The 23,806-nt window shown below is 41.7% G+C and overlaps 1 protein-coding gene across 1 annotated transcript in view; it reads left to right on the top strand.

Moving 5' to 3' along the window:
• ADCY2 (adenylate cyclase 2) overlaps positions 1-23,806 on the top strand; it is a 1,242,889-nt gene that overhangs the window by 753,986 nt on the left and 465,097 nt on the right. The window contains exons 9-11 of the mRNA XM_075212755.1: positions 6,086-6,218; positions 7,058-7,234; positions 15,091-15,134. Coding sequence (XP_075068856.1) covers positions 6,086-6,218; positions 7,058-7,234; positions 15,091-15,134 — 354 coding nt within the window. The remainder of the gene's footprint in view (positions 1-6,085; positions 6,219-7,057; positions 7,235-15,090; positions 15,135-23,806) is intronic.

Below are 23,806 nucleotides of genomic sequence, written 5' to 3'. Positions count from 1 at the left end.
ACAAGAAAGAGAACCAAAGGAAGGGCAGTTTTACAGGAAATGTAAAAAAAAATACCTCCAGAGACTATGCCAACCAAGAGGCATAAACTGTAATGGAACAGAGGTCCAGGAGGACATAATTACCAGGCCAGTAGAATGGGACTATAATCACCCTAACAGTCTGGAAGAAGATGGGGAGGAAGAGGAATGTTGACCAGCCGGGAGCCAGCATCAGAGCCCTTGGGGAAGGATTATACTGCAGTGGGCCATCAAACAAATTGGCAGTATGCTACACTGAAGAAATGGCTGGATGCACTGTAAGGAGGAACAGAGAGGGAATGAGCGTAAGTGTTACTGGCTATAATGAAGGTGCCATTGCTGTTTGTCACGAAACGGGGTGCTACTGGACTAAGAATTTTCTATTTCATCACCCGTTTCTCACAGTTTAATGTACTTTTTAATCCTTGACCCAGTCTAAGTATGTACACCAGAGCATCTGTGTATTATGTGTATTATTATTTCCTGTTATTAGGTACCTTTTGCCCTTGCTATTACCTGCAATATTGTATGCATTAGAAATAGAAAGAATATTGCCATTCTGTGTGAAAATAACAGAACAGCAGGTTAATTTTGCTTGTGTTAGCAATAGTATTACCATTTGTCTGAAATGTCCATTGCTATGAGGTGTGGCGTAGACCTGGTTTGTAATCAGAACAATGTCTGAGTAACATGACAGCTAGCTGGCAGCCCATGTTAATTAGCTAGGTCAACAGGTAATCTGAAAGGTAATTAGGATAGAACTTCTAGATGATATGCAATGTGCCTCTACAGTAATATACTGGCTGAAATAGCATTGGGAAATGCATTAATATGTATCAAAATAAATGTTATTGTAGAAAAATATATCACAGACTCAGATTGTATAATGTTGCAAATACAATGTGTCAAATGTCTTGTTTCACACAAGTGTGAAGTGCCATTCCTTGATGGTAACCCTTTGTTTAGTGTATCCAGCCAAATATCTAATTGAGTCAAGCCATTCCATTGCATAATCAAGGTAACAGAGACTGTATGTCTAGCAGTTAAAGTGTCCACTGATAGACCCCTGCTGTAAGGGGGAGGACTGAGCCATTTGAACCTACTCGATGTGTAGACCGCAAAGAATATATGGAGAGGAGAATGCCAAGCAAGCTATTCTAGCTTAGAGGATCCTGGTGCACAAGACATCAACATAAAGGACTCTGGGCCAGACATCGAGGAGCTGCTGGAGGAAACCCTACCAAGACAAGGTCTGTGTGAGCCAGTTTCCCAAGCTGGGCGACATAGTAACTGTCTAGCAAAAATATAGTGGTAATATTGCGGTAGGATAAAACTCTGAATGAGACTGAGATTATTACTTTAGAGGGCTGGCTGCAAGAGGCTGCTGGAGGATACTTGCTACCATTACCCTGTATCTTGTGAACGTCTTGTGGTCTGGTGCTGTCGTAATGAAGCCTTATTTTCGATATACTCTGGTCTACCCAAGTGCGTTGAATCCCACAGAGGGTAACTGCCATCCCAGCTAAGGGTGGTATCCTCACACTATTGCCCACGGAGGCTGTACATAACCCACAAGCGGACCTGAGGGAGAGAAGTGGATACAGGCTGGGGCTCAGGGACATCCCCACTTTTATTAGATCACCACGGATATTGACACCCAACGACAGCATGGGAAAGTCGATTTTCCCCCTAAGTTGTTTGAAGGCATGATGGATGTGCATGGAAAAAGAGAGATGGGATTTTCCCAATATTTGGTACCTAGCTTAATTGGGATGGCTCGGAAATATTACAAAATCCTGAGTCCCCTGGCCTGATTGTGCATTCTGAGGTGAAGAGGGCATTGTTGGCCATTTTGACACATACCGGTAATAATTCAGTGTCACAGTCATCTGTTTTTCTTGATGAAGTGGGAGTGTGACAGAAACTGAAGCTCTTGCTAAAACCTTTGTTCATCTGGTACCACATGTAGGAAGGGAATTTATTACCGGAGTCTGCGCCAGATTACGGAACCGGAATCCGCTGTAGCAACACTCTGGAACTGGTTGTGGGAATTCACCCCTGTCACCTGTAACCAGGCACACAGAACTACAACCCATGACTAAGAAGAATGTGCAGCACACAGAAACCCAGAACAGAATGAGTTGAAACTGGAGACAGCAACTCAGAGCTCAGAACTGTGACTAGGAATGGAGGACTCAGGACTGTGAGATAACCACAGACCTGGAACCCACACACAAAACTGGAACTGAGCCCTAAAGACTCAGAAACAGCCCCAGCTACAGGACTGGCGATACCGGTAAAAACCCTGAGCACTGCAGAATTAGCACTAGATGATGCAAAGTTCTTGCTGGGGTGTGAGCACTCTTGACGAATGAAATATTCTTGTACTAAGATGAGCAGTTTGGGAAATGCAAGGTATTTGCAGAAAGTTGAGTACTTTGCGAAGTGCAGGATGTTTTGCAAAAAGCTGTACACTTTGGAAATGTAGGGTACTCGCAGACACAAAATCACTAGGCAATGCAGAGTTCTTGCAGAAAGAGGGTCACTTGGAAATATAGGTGTGACTGAATCACTTATGGTATAAATTTATTTAAAGGAAATAGCGCTGGGCGCTTATTTATATAATTGCAAATGTATTCATTTTTGATATTGTGTATATTTTGGTAAGGGAAATCGTTATTTCTGAGACCAGGGAAGAAAATCGTTTGTTTTAACCTTGCTAGAGGAAATGCATGATTTCTGAGGCATATATCTGATAAAATAAGCCTTTGTGGAGGAAGTCCTTTGTGTATCGTGATGTGGGGAAATAACTTGTTTGGGGTTTTGTGACTTTCTTTGGATTTGTGTATTCTGTAGCTGTCCCATGTTAATCTCATGTTAATTAGACCGTTTGATGTGTGGGGGTCCAGTACCTGAAGGCACAGGAAGGTTTGATTGAGACTTGCTACTAGATTTTCTAAAAGCAAGATACAGGAAATCACAGCAGGTTTTAGAATAATACAGATAAGTGTAAATATTGTTAGCTTTGCATTGCATGTAAATCCATGTTTAGGTAAACAAATTGCATCCAGATTCTAAAAATAGCTCAGACCTCAAGGGCAGTGGCGCATGCAGGGGGGGTTTCTGAGTCTCTAGAAACCCCCCCCCCCCTGCGCTAACTAAGTGGCCACTGTCCTATACAGCAGCCGCGGCGCTGTCAAAGAAGCATCCGCAGCGGTGCTGTATTGTATACATCTGCAGCTCTCTCTCTGTTTTTTTTTGGGGGGGGGGTTTTGGGGTCGGCGGGGAGAACCCCCCCCCCCCCCGACAATCTTCCGTGCGCCCCTGAAGGGGGCTGGCCTACCCTGTGAAACTGTGTCCAAATCTGCATAAAAAGTACTGACTTGTATTGAAAATTTTTCTTCTGTTCCATCAGACCTGATCACTGGTACCTTCAGTCAGTGTGATTGCAAATAAACATCACTTGCTTTAAAGACCTGCTTGAAAATGTCTTCCATGCTGAAAATCCTGTGACCTACAGATTAGACCCAAAATCTAATCCATTCCCGGCTGTTTCTGAGGTTTGGACCCAGCATCCAATACCACCGCTCTGCCCTCTACCCAGCAGCTCTGGCCAGTGTGATAGGCCAAGAGGGATCCATCCACAGCAACCCTGATCCATAGGAAGAGGTCAGGAGTACCAGCCCAGGTACACCAGTAACGGGGGACACTCGCAGCTTCAGTAATCCAGAAGAAACCCGGTTCAGGATGCTGGTAAAGGAGTCCAGTGGTGGCAGCATTTGGAAGCTTCTCCTACTGTGGTGAGAGTGCGCATTTGGGATAACGAAAGGGAATGGTGGCAAAGTGAGCCCAGCCGGTTCCCACCAACAACAGACAGGGTGGCATAGGCGGTTCATCCTGTCACAGTAGGGTATAAAGGAACAGTGCTGACAACAAATGGAGTCTGGAACCAAGAACTATCCTCAAGAGAGAAAGTGTGCTGTTCTAGCAATGAGCACATTGACGGCCTGATGTAGAGTTGGGTGCAATTTACACTGAAATCGTAAGTGTAAATTGCATCCTGTAATTTACACAGTATTCCAAGTAGCACAGATCTTTAGATCCATGCAACTCAGGATACTATGTAAATTGCGAAAACACACCTTTTTATCTGTCTCATGGCCGGTGTGAATGATACACTGTAAAGCATATAAGTTAATAAATAAATTAATGTAAAAAAAAAAATGTGCTTCTCCCTCCCAAACAGCACAAGGGTTGGTTATGGTTGGGAGGGGGTGTACAATGTTTTTAAAAATGTAATTATTGTTTTACTTTTTGTAACACATCAAGGTCTGTTGCACCAGGAGAAAGCACCTGTAAAAGATATGTCTCCTAGAGACCTAGCAGTGGCTGCTTTCAGCTCAGCATAGCATGTAGAAAGCGTCTTTACATTGCTAGGCTCGCCTACTAACTTCCCCGTTCCACCTCTCTCAGTGCAGAGAGGTGCAAAGGGGGAGATCCATCTCAGTCGTGGTGCAAACTGAGACGGATCCTTGGGTAAAAATAGTTTTTACCCTAATGAGTTGGACTTGCGTTCGACTCTATATCAGGCCCCGTATGTCTGAGTGAGGAGTGGCACAGAGCCGCTCTCAGTGTCATTGTATACTGAGATTTCCCTATCTGTGTTCCAGTGAACAAACAGCTACTTAAAAATACTGTGGTTTAGTGCAAGACATACTTGATTTATAAACCTCCAGCTGCAAATTCTTATTTTCCAGTAGGAGCTAGAAGTCATTGAATAGTAAAGTGATTGGCACACATTAGTGCACTCTAGAAAGTCATATAAACAGAGCTTAAAACTAGCAAACCACTTTAATATACTTGTTCAATCACAATATGTGAAAATAGGTGAAAATGAGCAGTTAAAATACAGTGTTTTGGCAAAGAGGTTTTAATGAGGGATTGAGTCATACAAGCAAAGAAACAATATAGGCAGCACCGGGACCTTTATAAGTTTCCTCATGTCCTTAAGCAAAGCTTCAGCCTACTTCCCCTTATACTCTTGACATTTGCAAAATAAAAGTAATAACTCTTACCACCTCCTGGCTGCTTGACAAGGCTGCAGCTCAGGTGCACTGATTTCCATAAACATTGATGTCTGATGCAGAACGCTGTCCAGGCCTCATTTCTGCAAAGGGCCAACCATAGTATTTCTAAAGGGGGGGTACAAATGTTTTTTTTTCAGAATACAAAAAAAACTTGTTGTAATAAGTCAACAACAGACATTATGTTTACTTACTGCATACACTCTAATCACTGTACATAGGTCACACTGATTTTACACCTGATACACACTAATTGCTATAAATAGGTCACACAGACATTGCACTCATGGTACACACTAGTATCACACACCTAATACATACTTATTACTATACATAGGTCACACACCAATATCACACATCCTGTATACACCATACTTGCCAACACTCCCGAAATCCGGGTAGGTCTCCCGGACTCCCGAGAGAGCAGGCAAGTCTACATACTGCAATTTGCTAGCCAAAATGCTGCGATTCGCGGTGAATTGAGTCATTTTGGTCTGGGCGCTACGACAAAATGATGGTCCAGTCCAGGGGGCAGGGCCAAAATGATGCGATGGACTGCGCCCCATCCCCTCCCGACCACCAGCCACACCCCCTGTCCGGGATACCCCCTTACCATCAACTTTTCTCACACATGCCACTCTCTGCCACCAACTTTTCTCATACATGTCTCCCTGCCTACCAGCTTTTCTTACATAAGCCCCCTGAATACTGAATTTTATCACACATGCCCCATGCCCACCAGCTTTTCTCACATATGCCAGATTTTTTCACACATTGTTTTTTTTGCAAATTATGTTAGCAAATCAAACAACAAAATGTAATTCTTTTGAGATAAAATCTACGTGACAAAGTTTGGAAGTATAGCTATGAATATTCTATTACCCTTTTCTAAAGAATAACATTATTTACAGTATGTTACAGTATACAATGTACGTTCAACTGCTGGAGATTTTCTTACATTATTTTGTGGATTATTTAAACAGTCGTGTTCATATCACATCAGTCACACTGGAACACTTAAATGGAGCATACAAAGTGGAGGATGGTGATGGGCATTTAAGAGACCCATATCTGAAGGAACATAATCTCATTACTTTCCTTGTTATAAACCCAAAGGTCAGTGCATTGGTAGACTGTAAAATTATTTTATTACATTTCTAAATAGTTTGTCTCCCCTACTTTTGTAGTGATGTTATAAATTGTTTTAATGCAATAACAGATGTTGTGTGCATTTGAGATTTTAGGGCTGAAGCAGAGTTAGGGCTAGATTTACTAAGCTGCGGGTTTGAAAAAGTGGGGATGTTGCCTATAGCAACCAATCAGATTCTAGCTGTCATTTTGTAGAAATCACTAAATAAATGAAAGCTAGAATCTGATTGGTTGCTATAGGCAACATCCCCACTTTTTCAAACCCGCAGCTTAGTAAATCTAGGCCTTAGTCTCAAAATGGGTGTAAATTACACTTAGAAAATCGCACACAAAAATGCAAGTGGCAGATAGAAGTATGGCTACATTGGCACATAGCTCCATTCTTTTTGTGGGCATGTTCAATGCAAATTTTCTCAACCTATGTTATGCAAACTGGTATAAGTTCAAATCTGCATCAGGCCCTAAATATTCTCGGTGGTTTAATAGTAGCATATAAGGTCATTTATGAAATGATCATGTAGTCATTCTGTATATACTGTCTTGTATATATGTAAAGCTATCAGATTTATCTTGGTAGAAATATAATGTGTTGAGTAAACACTATTGATCAGTTTGTCAAATTATCTTATAATATGTTGAAATATATAAATGATCATTTACTGTCACAAGTAATATCACATATATATCATTACTAAATGAATCCATAGAAAAGCTAACAATTCAGCAGCAAACATGGTAGTATGACAGACGTTTTAGCAATGAACATAAGAAAAAAGAATGCTTTTCTACATTTTCCTTTATTTCAGGCAGAAAAACAAAGTCCTCAGCACCATTTCAGACCACGGCACACAGTGGATGGAACAAAGATGAGAGCATCTGTCCGTATGACACGATATTTGGAGTCATGGGGAGCTGCAAAGCCGTTTGCACATCTGCATCACAGAGACAGCATGACAACCGAAAATGGCAAGATTAGTACCACAGTATGGATTACTTTGTCATCTTATCATCTTATTTATTTTCATTTACTACTCTATGCCTGTTTCATAGGCTTTAACAAACAACAAAAAAACCCTCACATTTTAATTACTGATATACATGCACATCTGCATTTTAGCATTCAGAAACCTATAATTAAAAGAAAACTCTGGCCCATTGTTATAATGGAAGATAATTATTACAAGTTATTGCAATAAAATATGATTTTTACCTGCATAAAATAGATTACAAATTATTTTGTTCTTGGCAGGTACTTATATATGGTGCCGTTGCCATAACTGTCCAGAAAAAGTAAATTCTCTAATTTTCTGCCCAGTTGATAAACTTTTGTTAAGCTGTCAGATATTTGTTATTCGCTACTGTATTAAAGGCTAATTCCAAAAGCTAACTAGCATAACTGTGGGTGTTCCATACCACGGATTCCTACAGTTTCATAGAAAGTCACTCAACTAGTGCTGCCATGGTTTCTTGTACCAGTGGTAACAACATGGAACAGTTTAAGTTCAAAACAGCAATGTGGCAGTTTCTAGCAGAGGTGCTGATTATTATTATTATTAATATTATTATTATTATCTTAGATTTGTAAGGCGCCTCAGTGCTCTGCAGCACTGCACAGTAGTCAAAACAGGACATACAAGGTAGACAAAATAAAAGCAGACATGAAAACAAAGTGTTTGAAGGGCCTTGCTCATGAGAGAGATTACATTCTAAACAGAAGAGGACACAGGTGAAACAAAAGGAGTTAGTATGGCTCAGAGTTGAGTTTGGTACAGTTGGGAAGAGGTGAACTAGAGGTGGGCATGCAGTGGGGGAGAGGCAGAGGGAGAGGGAGAGGAGCAATTGGGAGAGAATAAGATCGAGGGGACAAGTTATAGGGTGAGATTATGAAATTATTGCAGAAATTTCGGCTTCAATTACTGAAGAGAATGAATTGAGGTTGGACTGGGGAGTGTAGGTGAAGGTGGGTAGAGTGGGTGGAGTGTGTGGAATATGGCATGAGGAAGTATTTTGTCGAATGGTGTCAATTTTGTCTTTAAAGTAGGTGGCAACATAATGGGCTGTGAGGGAGGAAGGTAAGGAAATGCAGGTGTCCAGAGAAATGAGATGAAGGTAGCAAAGAGCTGTTGTGAGTTAGAAGACTGAGTGGATATTAGACACAACAAAGTCCAGGATGCTGACAGTTGGCTGCAGAGGATCCAACAGCCAAACAGAGGTGGCAACAGCAATCACAATTGAGCTCAGTGGGCAGCTGAATAGACAGAGGTCTATTGACAGTTTCTAAGTGACTGTTATTATTATTAGATATGATATAGATTTGTAAGACACCACAGTGCTACGCAACGTTGCACAGTAATGAAAACGGAATATATATAAAGCAGGGACATACAAGATAGACAAAATAAATGCAGACATGAAAACAAAGGGTAGGGAGGCCCTTCTCTTAAGAGAGCATATATTCGAATTGGAAGAGGGCACAGCTAAAAATGTAGATTGTGACAGTTGTGAAGGTGCATTAGTGTGAATAGTATTTGGAGTAGGGCAAGCGTTAATAAAGAGTTGAGTTTTCAGAGAGCATCTAAAGATTTGAAGGTTGTGGGAAAGTTTGGGAGTGGCAGGAAATTCCATAATTGGGAAGCAGCATGGGAGAAGTATTGCATGTGTGAGTGACTGGTAGCTACCATAGATGAGGCAAGGAGCAGAACAGTTATGCTAGATTTAAGAGGGTACGGATTTTCAAATGAGAATTGAGATATATGAATGTGTGGTATTTTTGAGGGCTTTGTAGGTAAGGATGAATATTCTGAAATGGTTTCTGGGGGACACAGGGAACCAGTGTAGAATTACCAAAGTGGTGCAACAGCTGTGGAGCAGTGAGAAAGGAACATTGCACCAGCATTTTTAATATATTGAATTGAGGATAGAAGTGTGAGTAGAATCAGGGTCATCTTTTCCATTGGGGATGATGGGCAGGTGCCCGGGGGCCCCACGGGCAAGGGGGCCCCATAGGCAGGGCTCTTAATTAGAATAAATAATCCTGCAAAAGAAAAAACCTGCAAAAAAAAATCTATCTCTCTCTCTCTCTCTCTCTGTATATATATATATATATATATATATTTATATATATATATATATATATATATTATATATATATATATATATATATGTAGGGGCCCGGTGCACTGCTTTGCCCGGGGGCCCATAATGTTGTTAAGATGGCCCTGAGTAGAATCCCTGATTGCAGGAGGATGCAATAGTCAAGGTGGGAGATTAAAGAATGTGAGAGTTTTGGTAGAATAATGGGTAAGAAAAGGGTGTTTTCTGGCAATATTTATAAGTAAGGTACAGGTGACCGGACTGAAAGTGGAAGAGAGACTGGATGTGAGGAATAAAACAGAGGACAGATTCAAGTGTGACACCAATCCAGAAGAAAGTGTGGTGTTTTTGATGATGAGGGAGATGTGAGTGGAGGTGGTGATTCTGGGAGGAGGGAATATGGGAGGAGGGAAGATGGTAAATTCTGTTTTGGACATGTTGAGCTTCAGATAGTGCTGGGACAGCCATGCAAAGTTAGCAGAGAGAAAATGATACATAAAAGGAGATGTCGATTTCAGTGTAGAGGTGGTACTGAAGATAAATTAGTGAATTAGTTCCCAAGAGAATAGGTGTACAGAGAGAAAAGTAGAAGGCCAAAAACAGAGCCTTGTGGGCTCCCAACAAATGATGGGAGTGGAGGGGAGGATGTGTCATAGTTAGAGACAATAGAACAGGAAAAATAGTGCTCGCACTGGGGAAGGAACCTTACTCATGAGAAATAACACTAATATGGTAGATATGAGTACTATCACTCAATATGTGTTAAACTGCCAATCGAGGGGGTGCGCCACCAACTCAAAAAATAGAAAAAGGGGGAGAGGGACAAAAGTTAGGGTTCAATGAACACTGAGGGCACTCCAGTTCATGAATAATAATTGTGGTAACATATAACAGGGCCGTAGCCTTTATTGAAAGAAATGTTTTTATTAAAATTTTAATCGTTGAGGCGAAATATGGATAAAAACAAGTGAAAAAGAGATAGACGGAAAATATGTTAAAATAAGAGAACCCTTCAGTGACTGCCACTTAATGATATAATTCAAGGGAACTGAAAATACGAGTATTATAACAGTATTCAGATGGGACTAAATTGTCCACATATATAAATACAGATGGTAATAAATTTGTGAGTAAGAGATGGCAGTAGTTTGTAGGCAGAAATTATATGGACTGGAGTTCAAATGTAAGTATTCCGATTGTGACACAATAGTCATATATGCAACATTGGTTCCAAAATGTAAAAAATAGATAGGCAATAAAAATTGATATCTAATAAATAGAAGCAATCCATCTAGAATTACTGTTGCCATAGGTATATGAGGAGTAGGAACAAAGTATAAGTCTGGCATATGACAAATGCAGTCAGTACCAACCTCATAGTCTACCAATGCCTATCTAACTCGTCAATATAGTCAAAGACAATAAAGGAGTGGTTTGATAAAAAGTGAACCAGGAAAGAACTATGGCAAAAAGGCAAATGGTGTGAAGGGTGTGTAGGAGAAGTGGGTGACTAGCAGTGTCAAATGCTGGGCAGTCACTTAAGTATTACTTAGACTTTGCTGTAAGTAGATCATTGGACACTTTTATGAGGGTAGTCTCAGTGGAATGTTGGGGGCAGAACCCTGGTTGCCAAGAGTTAAGAATGGAGTGAAAGGTGAATTGTATACAACTTGCTCAAGTAGTTTGAAGGCAAAGAGGAGGAGATAAGGGCAGTTTTTGGAGAGAGAGGATCGGTTGAGTGATAGTTTCTATAATTTGTGAGATGAGCTCATGTTTAAAAGGAGGATAAAAATGCCTGGACAAAAAATCCACTTATGTGTGGAATTAGTTTTACCCAAATACTGATAACAGTTGTCTAGCCATTTGTAGCATATGTAAAGCCACAGTCAGTCGCGTTAGGGACCTTCACCATCTAGGAACCTCATCCATGTTACGCCATTTGAAGCAAGTTCATGGCAAACTGTTGGGAAAATTAGAAATTTATGCTAAAAAAATAACAACAAGCAGTCCATCATTAGCTAGGACCCTGCTCTCACCTACATCCAGATGCCTGCAATCTACACCCAAAAGACCGTCCTCATCAATATCCTCAGTAACGATCGGAGTTTGTCCTGCATCCAAGTTGCTAAGGCTAGATGACTCCTCCACTATCCCGGATTCCTCTAAAGAATTCTTGAGCGTTAGTCCCACTGCTGCTGCTGCTGCTGCTGCTGGGGGCGTGTCTTCATCCCAGAAGCAGACCAAGAAGAAGACTACTAGTAGTTTACAACAATTGACTGTTAAACAATCCTTTGAAGGGGAAGAAAGTATGAAAGCTGTCACCCAGTCGCAAAGCGCATCACAGACGCCATGATGACTATGCTAGTATTAGATCTGCGTCCAATATCCACTATTAATGCAGCTGGTTTTAGACAGTTACTTGAGATTTGTGTCCCCGACACCATTTCATTAGAAAAGCTATTCCTGACCTCTACCAGAAGGTTTTTAAAAATGTAATTATTGGGCTACAAAATGCCATTCTACCCACTGTACACTTAACCACAGATATGTGGACAAGTGGAACTGGGCAAACTAAAGATTATATGACTGTGACAGCCCTCTGGATTCGTCATTCGCCTTCCCCAGCAGCAACAGCAGCAGCATGTACCCAAGTACGTCACATTTGTCAGAGGCAGGCTACTCTCTGTATCACCGGCTGCACTAAGAGGCATTCAGCTGACAATCTGTTACAAAAACTAAGGGATGTCATTGCAATATGGCTTATCCCGCTTGGACTCTCCTCAGGATATGTCATTTCTGATAACGCCACCAATATTGTGAAAGCATTTCAGCTGGGTGAATTCCATCACATTCCCTGTTTTGCTCACACAATAAACTTGGTGGTGCAGAGCTTTTTAAAAAATGACAGGAACGTGCAGGAAATGCAGTCTGTGACCCGTAAAATATCGGGGCATTTTTGACATTCGGCAACAGCGTGTAGGAGAATGCAGCAGCTGCAAAAGCAATTTAATTTGCCCTACCACAAACTGAAGCAAGAGGTGGTGACAAGGTGGAATTTCTCCCTGTATATGCTTCTGCGGATAGAGGAACAGCGAAAAGCCATCCACGCTTACTCCACAAGCCATGACATTTAGAAAGGAGGAGGGATGTATTTTAGTCAAACGCACTGCAGAATACTTTCCCTGTTGTGCAAGGTGCTAAAACCAATCGAAGTAGTCACCTGTGAAGAGAGTTCAGACACTGCTAGCTTGAGTCAAGTGATTCCCTTTGACTTTTGGAAAAGCAGCTTGAGAAACTGAAGGAAGAGATGAAACAAAGCAATTACGCTATGTATGTCGGACTTGTAGATCAAGTACTTTATTCGCTTCGCCAGGATCCAAGAGTTATTAGAATCTTGAAATCAAATCCCTACATTTTAGTGACTGTGCTTGATCCTCGGTTTAAAAGTTATTTCTTCTCTTTGTTTCCAACTGAGCCAGATCTGAAGAAATGCAAGGAGCTCCTGGTAAGCAAGATGACAGCTCAAGTGTTACGTGACTGGACGGTGTAACTACAGAACGGCGTAACTCCACCTGATCCTACTATCAGCATCCAACGGATGGTTGAGGAATATTTTCACGACAGCATAGAAATAGACTCATCAAACAGTCCCTTTACATACTGGGAGGAAATAAACAGTGAATTTGGAGACCCATGTACCAGTTCGCTTTGCACTGCCTAAGCTGCCCACCCTCCAGTGTGTACACGGAAAGAGTTTTCAGCACAGACGGGAACCTTGTCAGCGATCGGCGTAGGAGGCTGCTTCCTCAAAATGTGGAAAAGATGATGTTCATAAAAATGAACTTCAGGTTCCACGAAGGAGGCCTTTTCCGCCATTTACATCAAAATACCGAGACCGCTGTAATGGTGGATTCCAGCGGTGATGAATTAATAATGTATGAGGATGATGTACACACTATTCATACTCCATCCCGCCCTCTGCGATCGTCCAACGATTGTCGCCTCTCTTCCCCTCTGATTACCTCTTCTCACGCACGTATCCAAGACTTCTCCCGCCCGCTCCCCTCCATTGGAACAAGCTCCCCCGCTCCATCAGAACTTCCCTTAATCTGTCCTCTTTCAAACAAACATTAAAAACCCACCTTTTCTTAAACGCCTTCCAGTCTCATGCCTAACCTCCCACCGGTCGGCTACCTCTCTCTCTCTCTCTCTCTCATCCCTTCTCCCCCCTTCCTCGACTCCGTCTCCATTTCTCCCATCTCTCCGTCTCATCCTTGTGTCTGTCTGTCTTCCCCTCCCTTTAGATTGTACGCTCCTTTGAGCAGGGATCTCCTACCTCCTGTCTCGATCACTTTTAACTGCGCTCTCCAGCTATTCAGCTCTCCTCCTCTTGGTCCTTCTCCCCTCTGTCTCCTCTCGCTTCTCTCCACTCCCCTCAGTGGCTCTTAACCTGTCATCCGTGCCCACCCTCTTGGGGCAAAGTTACCTGCTTGTATTGACTTTTCCCCTCCCTCTCGTTAGCTGAGCCTGAGCCCCAGAGATATAGTGCTTACTGTTACTTGTACTGTACTGTGCTGTCTCACCTTGTACTGCGTCATTGTTTGACCTTGTACGGCACTACGGATACTTTGTGGCGCCTTATAAATAAAAATTAAAAATTAATAATAACTGCCATGTGTTTTAGTCATTGCTCTGTCGATTACCATCCAGGTCGCTGCAGTATTTGTCCGAAAGTGTATGAATATAATATTGTGACCTGTGAGGTGGTTAAAATTGACTGCAAATTACTTGGAATTAGTGTTATTGAGGTTAATAATAATGTAGGAACAAAAGAAGAACACAATTATTTGATTTTAGCATATTTTAGGAATTTGTCTGAAAAATACAGATCCAAAACCAAAACACGAGGGCGGTTTTGCCAAAACCAAAACCAAAACCAAAACACCAAGCTAATCCAGATCCAAATATAAAACCAAAACCAGTTCACGGGGGTCAGTGAGCATCTCTAGTTTTTGACCATACACATCTGCTACTCATTCAGACTGGGACGCATCTTCAACTGTTAATACGGCGTACATACACATACACTTGCGTGCAACTTTTTCAGTCGCAAGTTACACTTTACACCTGTGTTCACCTCTGAATCAGGCTATGTATATATATATATATATATATATATATATATATATATATATAATATATATTATACACGAAAGGGAATAGTGTCTTGATGATGTTATTAATAATTGCCACAGTTGCATTTCGCATATAAAATGTTATTAAATACAGTCACCTCTACATCTGTTATTCACAGCTTTGTAAATCCAACTGGAATTTTCTTACCTACAGTAGTCCAATTGGAAAAGGCAAAATATATATCCAAAGAGATAGTACCAACTTAACATAATATAGCTGAACGTGTGTATATAATGTAGCTGGTGTCATCATTATCACATATCTTTACACCAGGCCCCAAGTACCTGCAAAAGATAAAAACTCAAGAAGCTTACCTGGGGATGCATCTAAATCTCATTAGGTTGCATCTACAGCTGAACTGCTAAACTTATGTGTACTCGCTTTTACTGTATTTAACATCATATGTTCCCTTATGATATACTCCGATTTTATTCATTTAAATTTCGATTGCATTTTCTACATTCTCAGTCATATTTCCATGAAGCAGAATACTCACAAATCATAAATATTATTTTTGGAAATAAGTTTTATATTTTATTTTTCTTCACAGGATGTGCCTATGGGTCATTATCAATTCCAACGTCGCACTGAAAGGTACGTTCAATCATTAAAGGAGCAAAAAAAGAAAAAATCACTGCACTAGGTATATAGTATTGACCCTATCCCTAAATATATTCATAAGTATGATAACCTAGGACAGAGTAAGTATCCTAGGGGGTGCACCCGACACATAGTCAAGGCATAGAAGAAGGTAAAGTAAAAGGAAAAAGAAATGGACTACTTGTAGCCACTCATATTTATTGCAGTTGTACATGTGCATTTTTGTTATGATAGTAGCTGAGGCAATGCAATACATTTTGCTTTTTAATTCACCTATACACTGTGTTTTGTTTTGTTATTTTAATATTTCGCTCTTTACCCAATCATTTTTATTGTAATTTTTTAAAGCATACCTAATAAAATGTAAATTTTATTTCTGACCACCCTGGAGTTCCCCGTTTAAACACATCCTTTTTCCTTTACCTTCTTCTTTGTTCAATAATTGTATATGTATTTTCTCTAACATGTAATGTTAGCATATAGCCATAAAGTTCCTACTTAAAAAATAGATGTAGGTATATCTTTGTCTCAAAGAAATTAACTAATATAATTACAATTTCATTTTTCTCTAAGCAAATCAGAATGTGGTAGGACTTCATATTCCATATACATTGCTGTAAGACTATTAAGAGACCCTAATGAGTTGGCAGTTAAAATAGTTGATTATTTATTTACAAAATAAATGGAGCCCACTATTAAACAGCTTTGAAAATTACAATTGGTACAAATCATTCAAGTTTATGTCAAAGTTTAAGCTTGTGTCAATTTCCTCAGCAAAATAAATAAATACAGTAAACGTCTAATTAACGCAGTGTTTGATTAAATTAATCACAATTCTTAATCCAGCAAAATATATGTATGTGGTCAGTGCCAAGTGTTTAGGTGCAAAATAAAAATTTCCACCCATCAAACTCAGAGGTTGAAAATAAAAGTGCTTTAACTGTTTACAAAAAAGTACCCAAAAATAACAAACAGCTAGGGCCCTACCACACTGCTTGGTCACTCTCTAACCAGTGGGCAGCAAGGCAGTTTACCACTTCTCTAAAGTGGGTGCACAAAGCTCATGTACAGCCAGACACTGTGGTCTCTCTCTCTCTGTAGTATTGGACTTTACTGAGCTTCTGTCTGCACAGACCACTCTCTGTGAACAGACCACCTGTATCGCTCCAACATTTCTGGGTCTATAGTTTCTCTTTCCTGCCTCCTGAAAGTCACACCATGGCCTCTCACACAGCCGCATGGTCAGCAAGAGGAATTTTGTGCCTGGTACACCAAATTCTTTGGGCCGCCTTTGATGATTAAGTGGGTGATACACTTAAAAAGGACCATGACCACACTGTGTTGGGGGCAGGGATCCTACACAGGCAGGTCTATTGCTTCCCCCTCTCGATGCCAATAGGGGGTAATAGAAAAGTATTAAGAGGAGGTATATTTGTATAGGGGTAGGAGAGGGGTGATAGATTAGAATTAGGGGGTATCATTTATAGAAGAGGGGGAAGGGAGCACACATTATAGCTGACAATCTCCTGACTTGTGAAGTTATGTCTATTACTGAACAGTAACTTACCATCTATGGCCATCACATTCTAGTTCTCTCCTTGTTTCTGCCTGTCAGTGTGCAAAGTAGGTAATAGCTGGGATTGCCAGGTCATTCTCTTGTACAATTCTAAGGGCAGCCAGGTCACAGCATGTGGGGAGTTCTAACTACAATGTGAGCATAGGTCAGGGATAGACAGATGGAGGAGGAGGTGAGCCGGGGCAAGCACCCAACAAAACCACACCCAGCCGGACCAACTCCCATCCTCATTGGCAGTGCAACGTCGAAGGGGGCATGGCTATTAGACAGGCAGGGCCAGGCCCCCAGACAAGCCTGGGCTCGGGTATTTTGTACCATCCACACCCCTAAATGTCACTGCACGGCTGTCTGGTGAGCTTTCCACTGAGCCATTTCTTCAGCTCATCTGTGAGCTATCTCCTCTGCTCCTGTCTGAGCTGTCTCCTCATATCATCATCATCACCATTTATTTATATAAAATATACTCATATGTACTCATATGTCTCTGAGCTATCTTTTCAGAGTATGTCAAACTCCAGTGCATGAACAGCTGGCAAACTAGCACTGCCTAGCCCATAACCATCACAATATGCATCATTAAAATAGCTGTAAATGTATCAAGTAATTTATATATTCACAAAAATACAGTTCATTAATGTGACATGATTAAATTTAACAATGATGGTTTTCTATAATTAAAAAAAGATAGTAATGATTAATTCCTGAGTTAATGTAATACTATTTTCATATGTGCGAATTATTAAATGTTCACTATTCTGTGTAGAGCTCAATGCTGAACAGCTTATTAGATTGTAGGGATAATGTACTAATTAGAGATGTGCACTTACCCCTGTGTTTTGGTTTAGGATGTGGTTTGGGTTCTAAAATATGTTAATGTTTTTGTTTTGTACTTGGTTTTGCCAAAAAAATCGCGAAGGATTTTGGTTTTGGATCTGGATTTAAATAGAAATAGTGAAAAATTGTCTGCAGCGCGGTGTCTTTTACAATTTTTCCATTGCTGCATTGGCTTTCTCCCATTCAATTCTAAAAATAATTAATCAGTCGGTTTTCTAACTCCATCACTTAGTGTAAGTCGTCAGCCAGTATATCTCCTTCACTACATGTATTCCTTGCCAGGGCCAAAATCTGTCCTGTTAATTTCTCAGAATTTGGACTTCCAATTGCATTGTAAAGACATGTTTTGGGCAACCAAATCTGCATCAATGTGAGTATTATATATACTTACTGTCAGGCGCCGTCCACATCTATCCTCCTTGGTCGGGGACAGACGCTGCTCTCCTCGCTCTGTGTGCCCCGTTGCTCGGCAATGGGACACTTCCTACAGCCGTATTCAGGGCGAACGCACGGCCATTGCTATGACAATCGGACGTACTCTCCTGCTTCCCTGCCCACCTATGAAACTCCTGCAGCCTCTTATCAGGGACACTCTGGCACCATTAAGGTGCCAGAGTATCTAGGTCTCCCTATGCTCCAGCACTTTTGTATGTACTACAGCCTCCTGCCTGACCTCCCGTGTATCGAACTGGCTTGTCCTGACATTGCTTTGGATTCTCCTTCTGGTCCGTTCCGGCTTTCTGGATTTGATTCCTGGCTCCCTGACTTCAGTTTGATCTACTCCTCTGTACTTCGCTTGCCCGCACGGTTACGATTATTCGCCGCTCACCCCGCAGGTAGCTTCCTTGGAGGGCCGCGACTTGCACTCCACCTGCAGCGAATACCAAACTCCCTTGTGGGGGTCCCTGGTGAAGACCAGTGTTGTGTTAGAATCCGCGCCTCCTTGGGTAGCAGCGCTAATATCCACAGGTGATCTTCAGCCAGAAATATTCTGTCACAGTATACTCTGACTATGACTTCTGAAGCTATTTTAGAAGAAGAAAGAAAAAGAAGTTATATTGTAGGTGCACTGACACTTTCTGATGATCGTATAGGATTATAAATGTAAGATATAACTTTTATATATAACATAGTCGGATTGGGTAAAGTTCCGATCATGTGACCATGAAGGAATATTCCTCAGTGTATAAAAGAGATGTCAACTCATTGCCTCAGCTTGCCTTGGAAAAAGCAGACCTTAGCGAAACGTGCGTCGGCGTCCTCGCTGTCTGTCTACCTGATATCTCTCATTCTGGCAGCTGCAATAATACCCCGATATACCCAGAGTCAGTTCGGTGGTATTCTTTAGGTAGTTAGCAATTCACTCCCCGTATTACTTAGTATTAGATTACCTTTAAGGCTAATAGATTATACCTTTAATAACTAATCTCGGCACTAATTAGTAATACTACAGCCTAATTTAATACTAGGGGATATGTCAGCTTGATGTAGTTACGAGCAATAGAAATATCTGATATAACAATTACCACAGCGCTACTATAATTCCTTACCAGCATAAGTCCTAATATTAAAAGAGATTATATATACAGATAGCGAGTATTTTTATTCATTTTAACCTATATTTTGCTTAATTTTAACCAATACCTAATAAAAGTTATATCTTACATTTATAATCCTATACGATCATCGGAAAGTGTCAGTGCACCTACAATATAACTTCTTTTTCTTTCTACTTCTAAAATATTAGTACATAAAGTTAAGGTGGCACCCCCAGGTTGATAGTTATATATGATAACGTATTCATTGGGGTTACAGTTTCAGATGATAAACTAGTGCGATAGAATCTTTTTTCCTTTTGTCCCTATGACTTCTGAAGCACCAGGTGAACCGTCTGCTCATGATTTTCTGCAGCATCTCGCCCACAGGGTTGAGAAACAAGAAACTGAAAAGGCTTAGTCACTACAATGCATCAAAGGGGTCGCTGCCAGACTTGAGTCCCTTCAGGCCACCGTGGCGGCTTCTCGGACGGAACCTGTAACCTCCTCTGGTTCTACTCCGCCTACTTCTTCGGCTACCGTGGTTGCCACTTCCTCTCTGCCCCTTCCTCCTCTGGATAAGTTTGATGGGGATCCCAAGAGGTGCAGAGTGTTCTTGAATCAGTGTCTGATCCATTTTGAGTGCAACGCATCTTTCCCTTCGGAGCGAGTTAAAGTTGCATTCATCATCTCCCTGCTATCCGAGCAAGCTTTAGCATGGGCCTCTCCTCTATGGGAACGGATTGACCCTCTCCTGCAAAATGCCTCGTCCTTCATTGAAGCTTTTCGCAAGATATTTGATGTGCCCGGCCGGGTTTCCTCTGCGGCCTCCAGTCTTTTATACCTGGGCCAAGGTACTCAGACGGTTGGTCAGAATGCCATTTTGTGCAGTACATTGGCCTCAGAATTAAAATAGAACAAGGAGGCCCTGGTAGCGACCTTCTAGCAAGGCTTGGCAGATTGTGTTAAAGATGAATTAGTCTCCTGTGAGCTCCCTGCAGACCTGGATTCTATCATTTCCCTGTGTAACAGGATTGATCTGGCCGCTCTCAGCTTTCTCCGGAAGAGAGAGAGAGATGCTTTAAGCAAAAGCTCTGCTTATATTGTGGGGAACCTAGTCACGTCTTGCTTACCTGTGTTAAGAGACCGGGAAATGCTCCCTCCTAGTCGGTAAGAGGGAGGCCGACCTAGGACTCAAATTTGCTACTCCCTACACCAGTTCCAGTTCAGACTTTTTGATGTCCATCTCTGTGGACACTCCTGTCGGTCCCTATATAACTTCAGCCTTTGTGGATTTCGGCTCTGCTGGGAATCTCATCTCAGCCACCTTGGCTTCGCAACTCCTATGTGGGGCCTATAATCTCATTTGCATCTGGCAGAGAGACGAGTGGAAGACCGCTTTTTGTACCTGTGAAGGACACCTGGAATATTTTGCTATGCCTTTCGGTTTTTGCAAAGTCCCTGCGAAGGACACCCTTAATATCTTGCTATGCCTTTCGGTCTTTGCAATGTCCCTGCGGTTTTCTAGTCCTTCATCAACGAGATCTTCCAGAATTTGCTCTATATTTCCGTGGTTGTGTACTTGGGCGACATTTTGATATTCTCTTCTGACTTGTAGTCTCACAGTTCTCATGTAAAAGAGGTTCTCTCTCGTCTTCGGTCCAATCGGTTGTTCTGTAAGCTAGAAAAATGTGTGTTTGAGGTTCCTCAGATACCCTTTCTGGGTTACATTGTGTCCGTTGCAGGTCTTCAGATGGATCCAGAGAAATGATCTGCTATTATCAATTGGCGCAGACCAACGGGGTTGAATGCTGTTCAGAGATTTATTGGGTTTGCCAATTACAATAGGCAATTCATCCAGCAGTTCTCTACTTTGATTGCTCCTATCATGGTCCTCACCCTCAAGTCGGGCAATCCTCAGAACTGGACTCCGGAGGCAATTGCTGCATTTGACTCTTTAAAAAGGCATTCTCCTTGGCACCGGTCCGTGCTTAACGCAGTCAACAAAGACCTTTCTTCCTAGAGGTAGAGTTCTATAACAGGAGTCAGTCTTCGGGAGGCTCCATCAATGTGGATTCTTTTTTTCTAAAAGGTTTCTCTCCTCCGAACGCAATTATGGCATTGGCGATGAAGAACTGCTCGCGGTAAAGTCTTAATTAGAGGAGTTGTGTCACCTCCTCAAGGGTGCTCGTTTTCCAGTTACGGCCTTAACCGATCACAAGAACCTTACCTACCTCCGGGATGCTCATTGCCTGAACCCACGTCAAGCTAGATGGTCCTCATTTTTTGCAAGATTCAATCTTAGACTCACCTACCTCTCCGGAACCTTAAATTCCAAAGCGGATGCCCTCTCCCATTCCTTTTTTATTTCTAATCTACCTACTTCCGAACCACCACCCATTCTCGATACCTCCTGCATTGTCGCTCTCACTAGAACTCCTCCCACGTGATGTTCTTATTTGGAACCTCATCTTCGTGCCAAGGCTCACCGATGGGCTCATGTTGCCAAATTCGCTGGACATGCCAGTTTTGAAAAGACTTTCTCGTGGTTATCTCGGCACTATTGGTGGCCTACACTTCGTACTGACGTCAAGGAGTTTGTAGCCTCTTGTTTGACGTGTGCTCAAAACAAAGTTCCTTGACAATCTCCGTCTGGATTAATTCTACCTCTACTCATTCCGGATCACCTATGGCAAAGTCTTTTGATGGACTTTATCACTGATTTGCCTCCTAGTAACGGCTTCAACACCATCTGGTTAACGGTAGATAGATTTTCCAAAATGGCTCATTTTGTCCCCTTGAAGGGCCTTCCCTCAGCTACTAACCTTGCACAAATCTTTATTAAGGAGATATTTCACCTCCACGGATGCCCTCAAGAGATAATCTCTGACCGTGGTGTTCAATTTATTTCTCGGTTCTGGAGAACCTTTTGTAAGGACCTGGGTGTGTTCCTTAAATTTTCTTCTTGATATTATCCCCAAACCAATGGTCAGACGGAACGGGTGGATCAAGACTTGGAACTCTTCCTCCGTTGAACCAATTCAATTGGAGCAATTTACTACCATGGGCCGAATTCGCAAACAACAATCACATTCACACATCTTTGGGGTACTCTCCATTCTGCACGGTTTATGGTGCCCACCCCATTCTTCCTGATTTCTCTTTCCATTCAGTTACTGTTCCCGCTGCCCACTCCATGGTCCAAGATATGGATAAGATCTAGTCCTCCACCAAGGAGAATTTATTGAAGTCTTCCCATCACTGCAAATTATTTGCGGATCATCACCGGAAACTGGTTCCTACTCTTCAGGTTGGAGATAAGGTGTGGCTGTCCACACGAAACCTTAAACTTCAGATGCACTCTATGAAATTGCCACCACGTTTTATTGGGCAATTTTCCTGTGATCCAGAATGTTAATCCTGTCACCTACAGACTCCGGCCTCCCTCCTCTTTAAGAATTCATAACACCTTCCACATTTCTTTGCTTAAAGCTTTGGTACTAAGCAAATTTTCTCATACTCCATCAACCCATTCCTACTACAGCTGATAATGAGTACGAGATTAGGCAACGGGACGCCTTTTCCGGCCGGACCAAGGGCGCATGCGTGCCGGTTGCTACGGCAACGGGACGAGCTCTCCAGCTGCCTGACAGTCAGCGTGATTTAAATAAAATTTGTGAAAAATTGACCAAAGTCTGAAGCGAGCTGTTTTTTACAATTTTTTCATTGCTGCATTTGCTTTCTCCCATTCAATTCTAAAAATAATTAATCTAGTCTATACGGCTTTCTACCTCCAACACTTAACGAAAATTGCCAGCCATTATATCTCCTTCACTACATGTATTCCTTGCCAGGGCCAAAATCTGTCCTGTTAATTTCTCAGAATTTGACTTCCAATTCCATTGTCAAGACATGTTTTGGGCAACCAAATCTGCATCAATGTGAGTGTTCTGTCTTCACTATAATCTTCTCTTTAGCCTGAATATAATCAGACAGACAGCATAACCACTCCTACTTTAATGTTGTTTATTCAAATAGTTAAGAATGTTATAATTCAAGTGGTAAAACTGTAATACAGAAATAAGGAAATACATTTACAACATAAACAAATGTATTGTAATGCAAACATGAAAACACATGACAAAAGTGCATAACTAGGGAGCAATCTTACCATTGATGCTGTGCTAAGGGAAGAGATATACTGCACCTCTTGCTTCTAGCATGTAATATCTACAATGGAGGCCCTAGCTACCCATGGTGCTTTGGTGAATAAACTACAGAGGCTCTGAGAGTTCAATTTAATTTAATACCAAGCTGACCACTAGATGTGTCACGGGCTCTAGGAGTCTTGCCCAGGATTTCACCAGATGACTGGGCTTACCAGGGTAGTGAAGTTCACACAACGGTCCTCTGGTAGCGGGGTGACTAGCGGAACAAATATCACAGCAGATGGAGAGAGAATGCCAATAAATAATAGGAAAGTCAGTGACTTGCAGCAATCTTTGGTCAATGAATCAGCGACTAGCTGATATAGAGGAAAGGCAGATTTGAACACGGAGATCAGGATGGACGTGAGTAGATGCAGGGAGGTAACAGGGAAGTCAGTGGTCTGCGTACAGCAAGTTGTACCACTGCTTATGGTGAGAAGAATTGTCCAGGTGCAGGTAGGTAGGTAGCGGGGAAGTCAGTGGTCTGCGTATAGCAAGTTGTACCACTGCTTA

The sequence above is a fragment of the Mixophyes fleayi genome, chromosome 5 (assembly GCF_038048845.1).
Source record: "Mixophyes fleayi isolate aMixFle1 chromosome 5, aMixFle1.hap1, whole genome shotgun sequence".
NCBI lineage: Eukaryota > Metazoa > Chordata > Amphibia > Anura > Limnodynastidae > Mixophyes > Mixophyes fleayi.
Note: the sequence above shows the minus strand (reverse complement) of the source record. Positions and strands in the feature narration are given on the sequence as shown.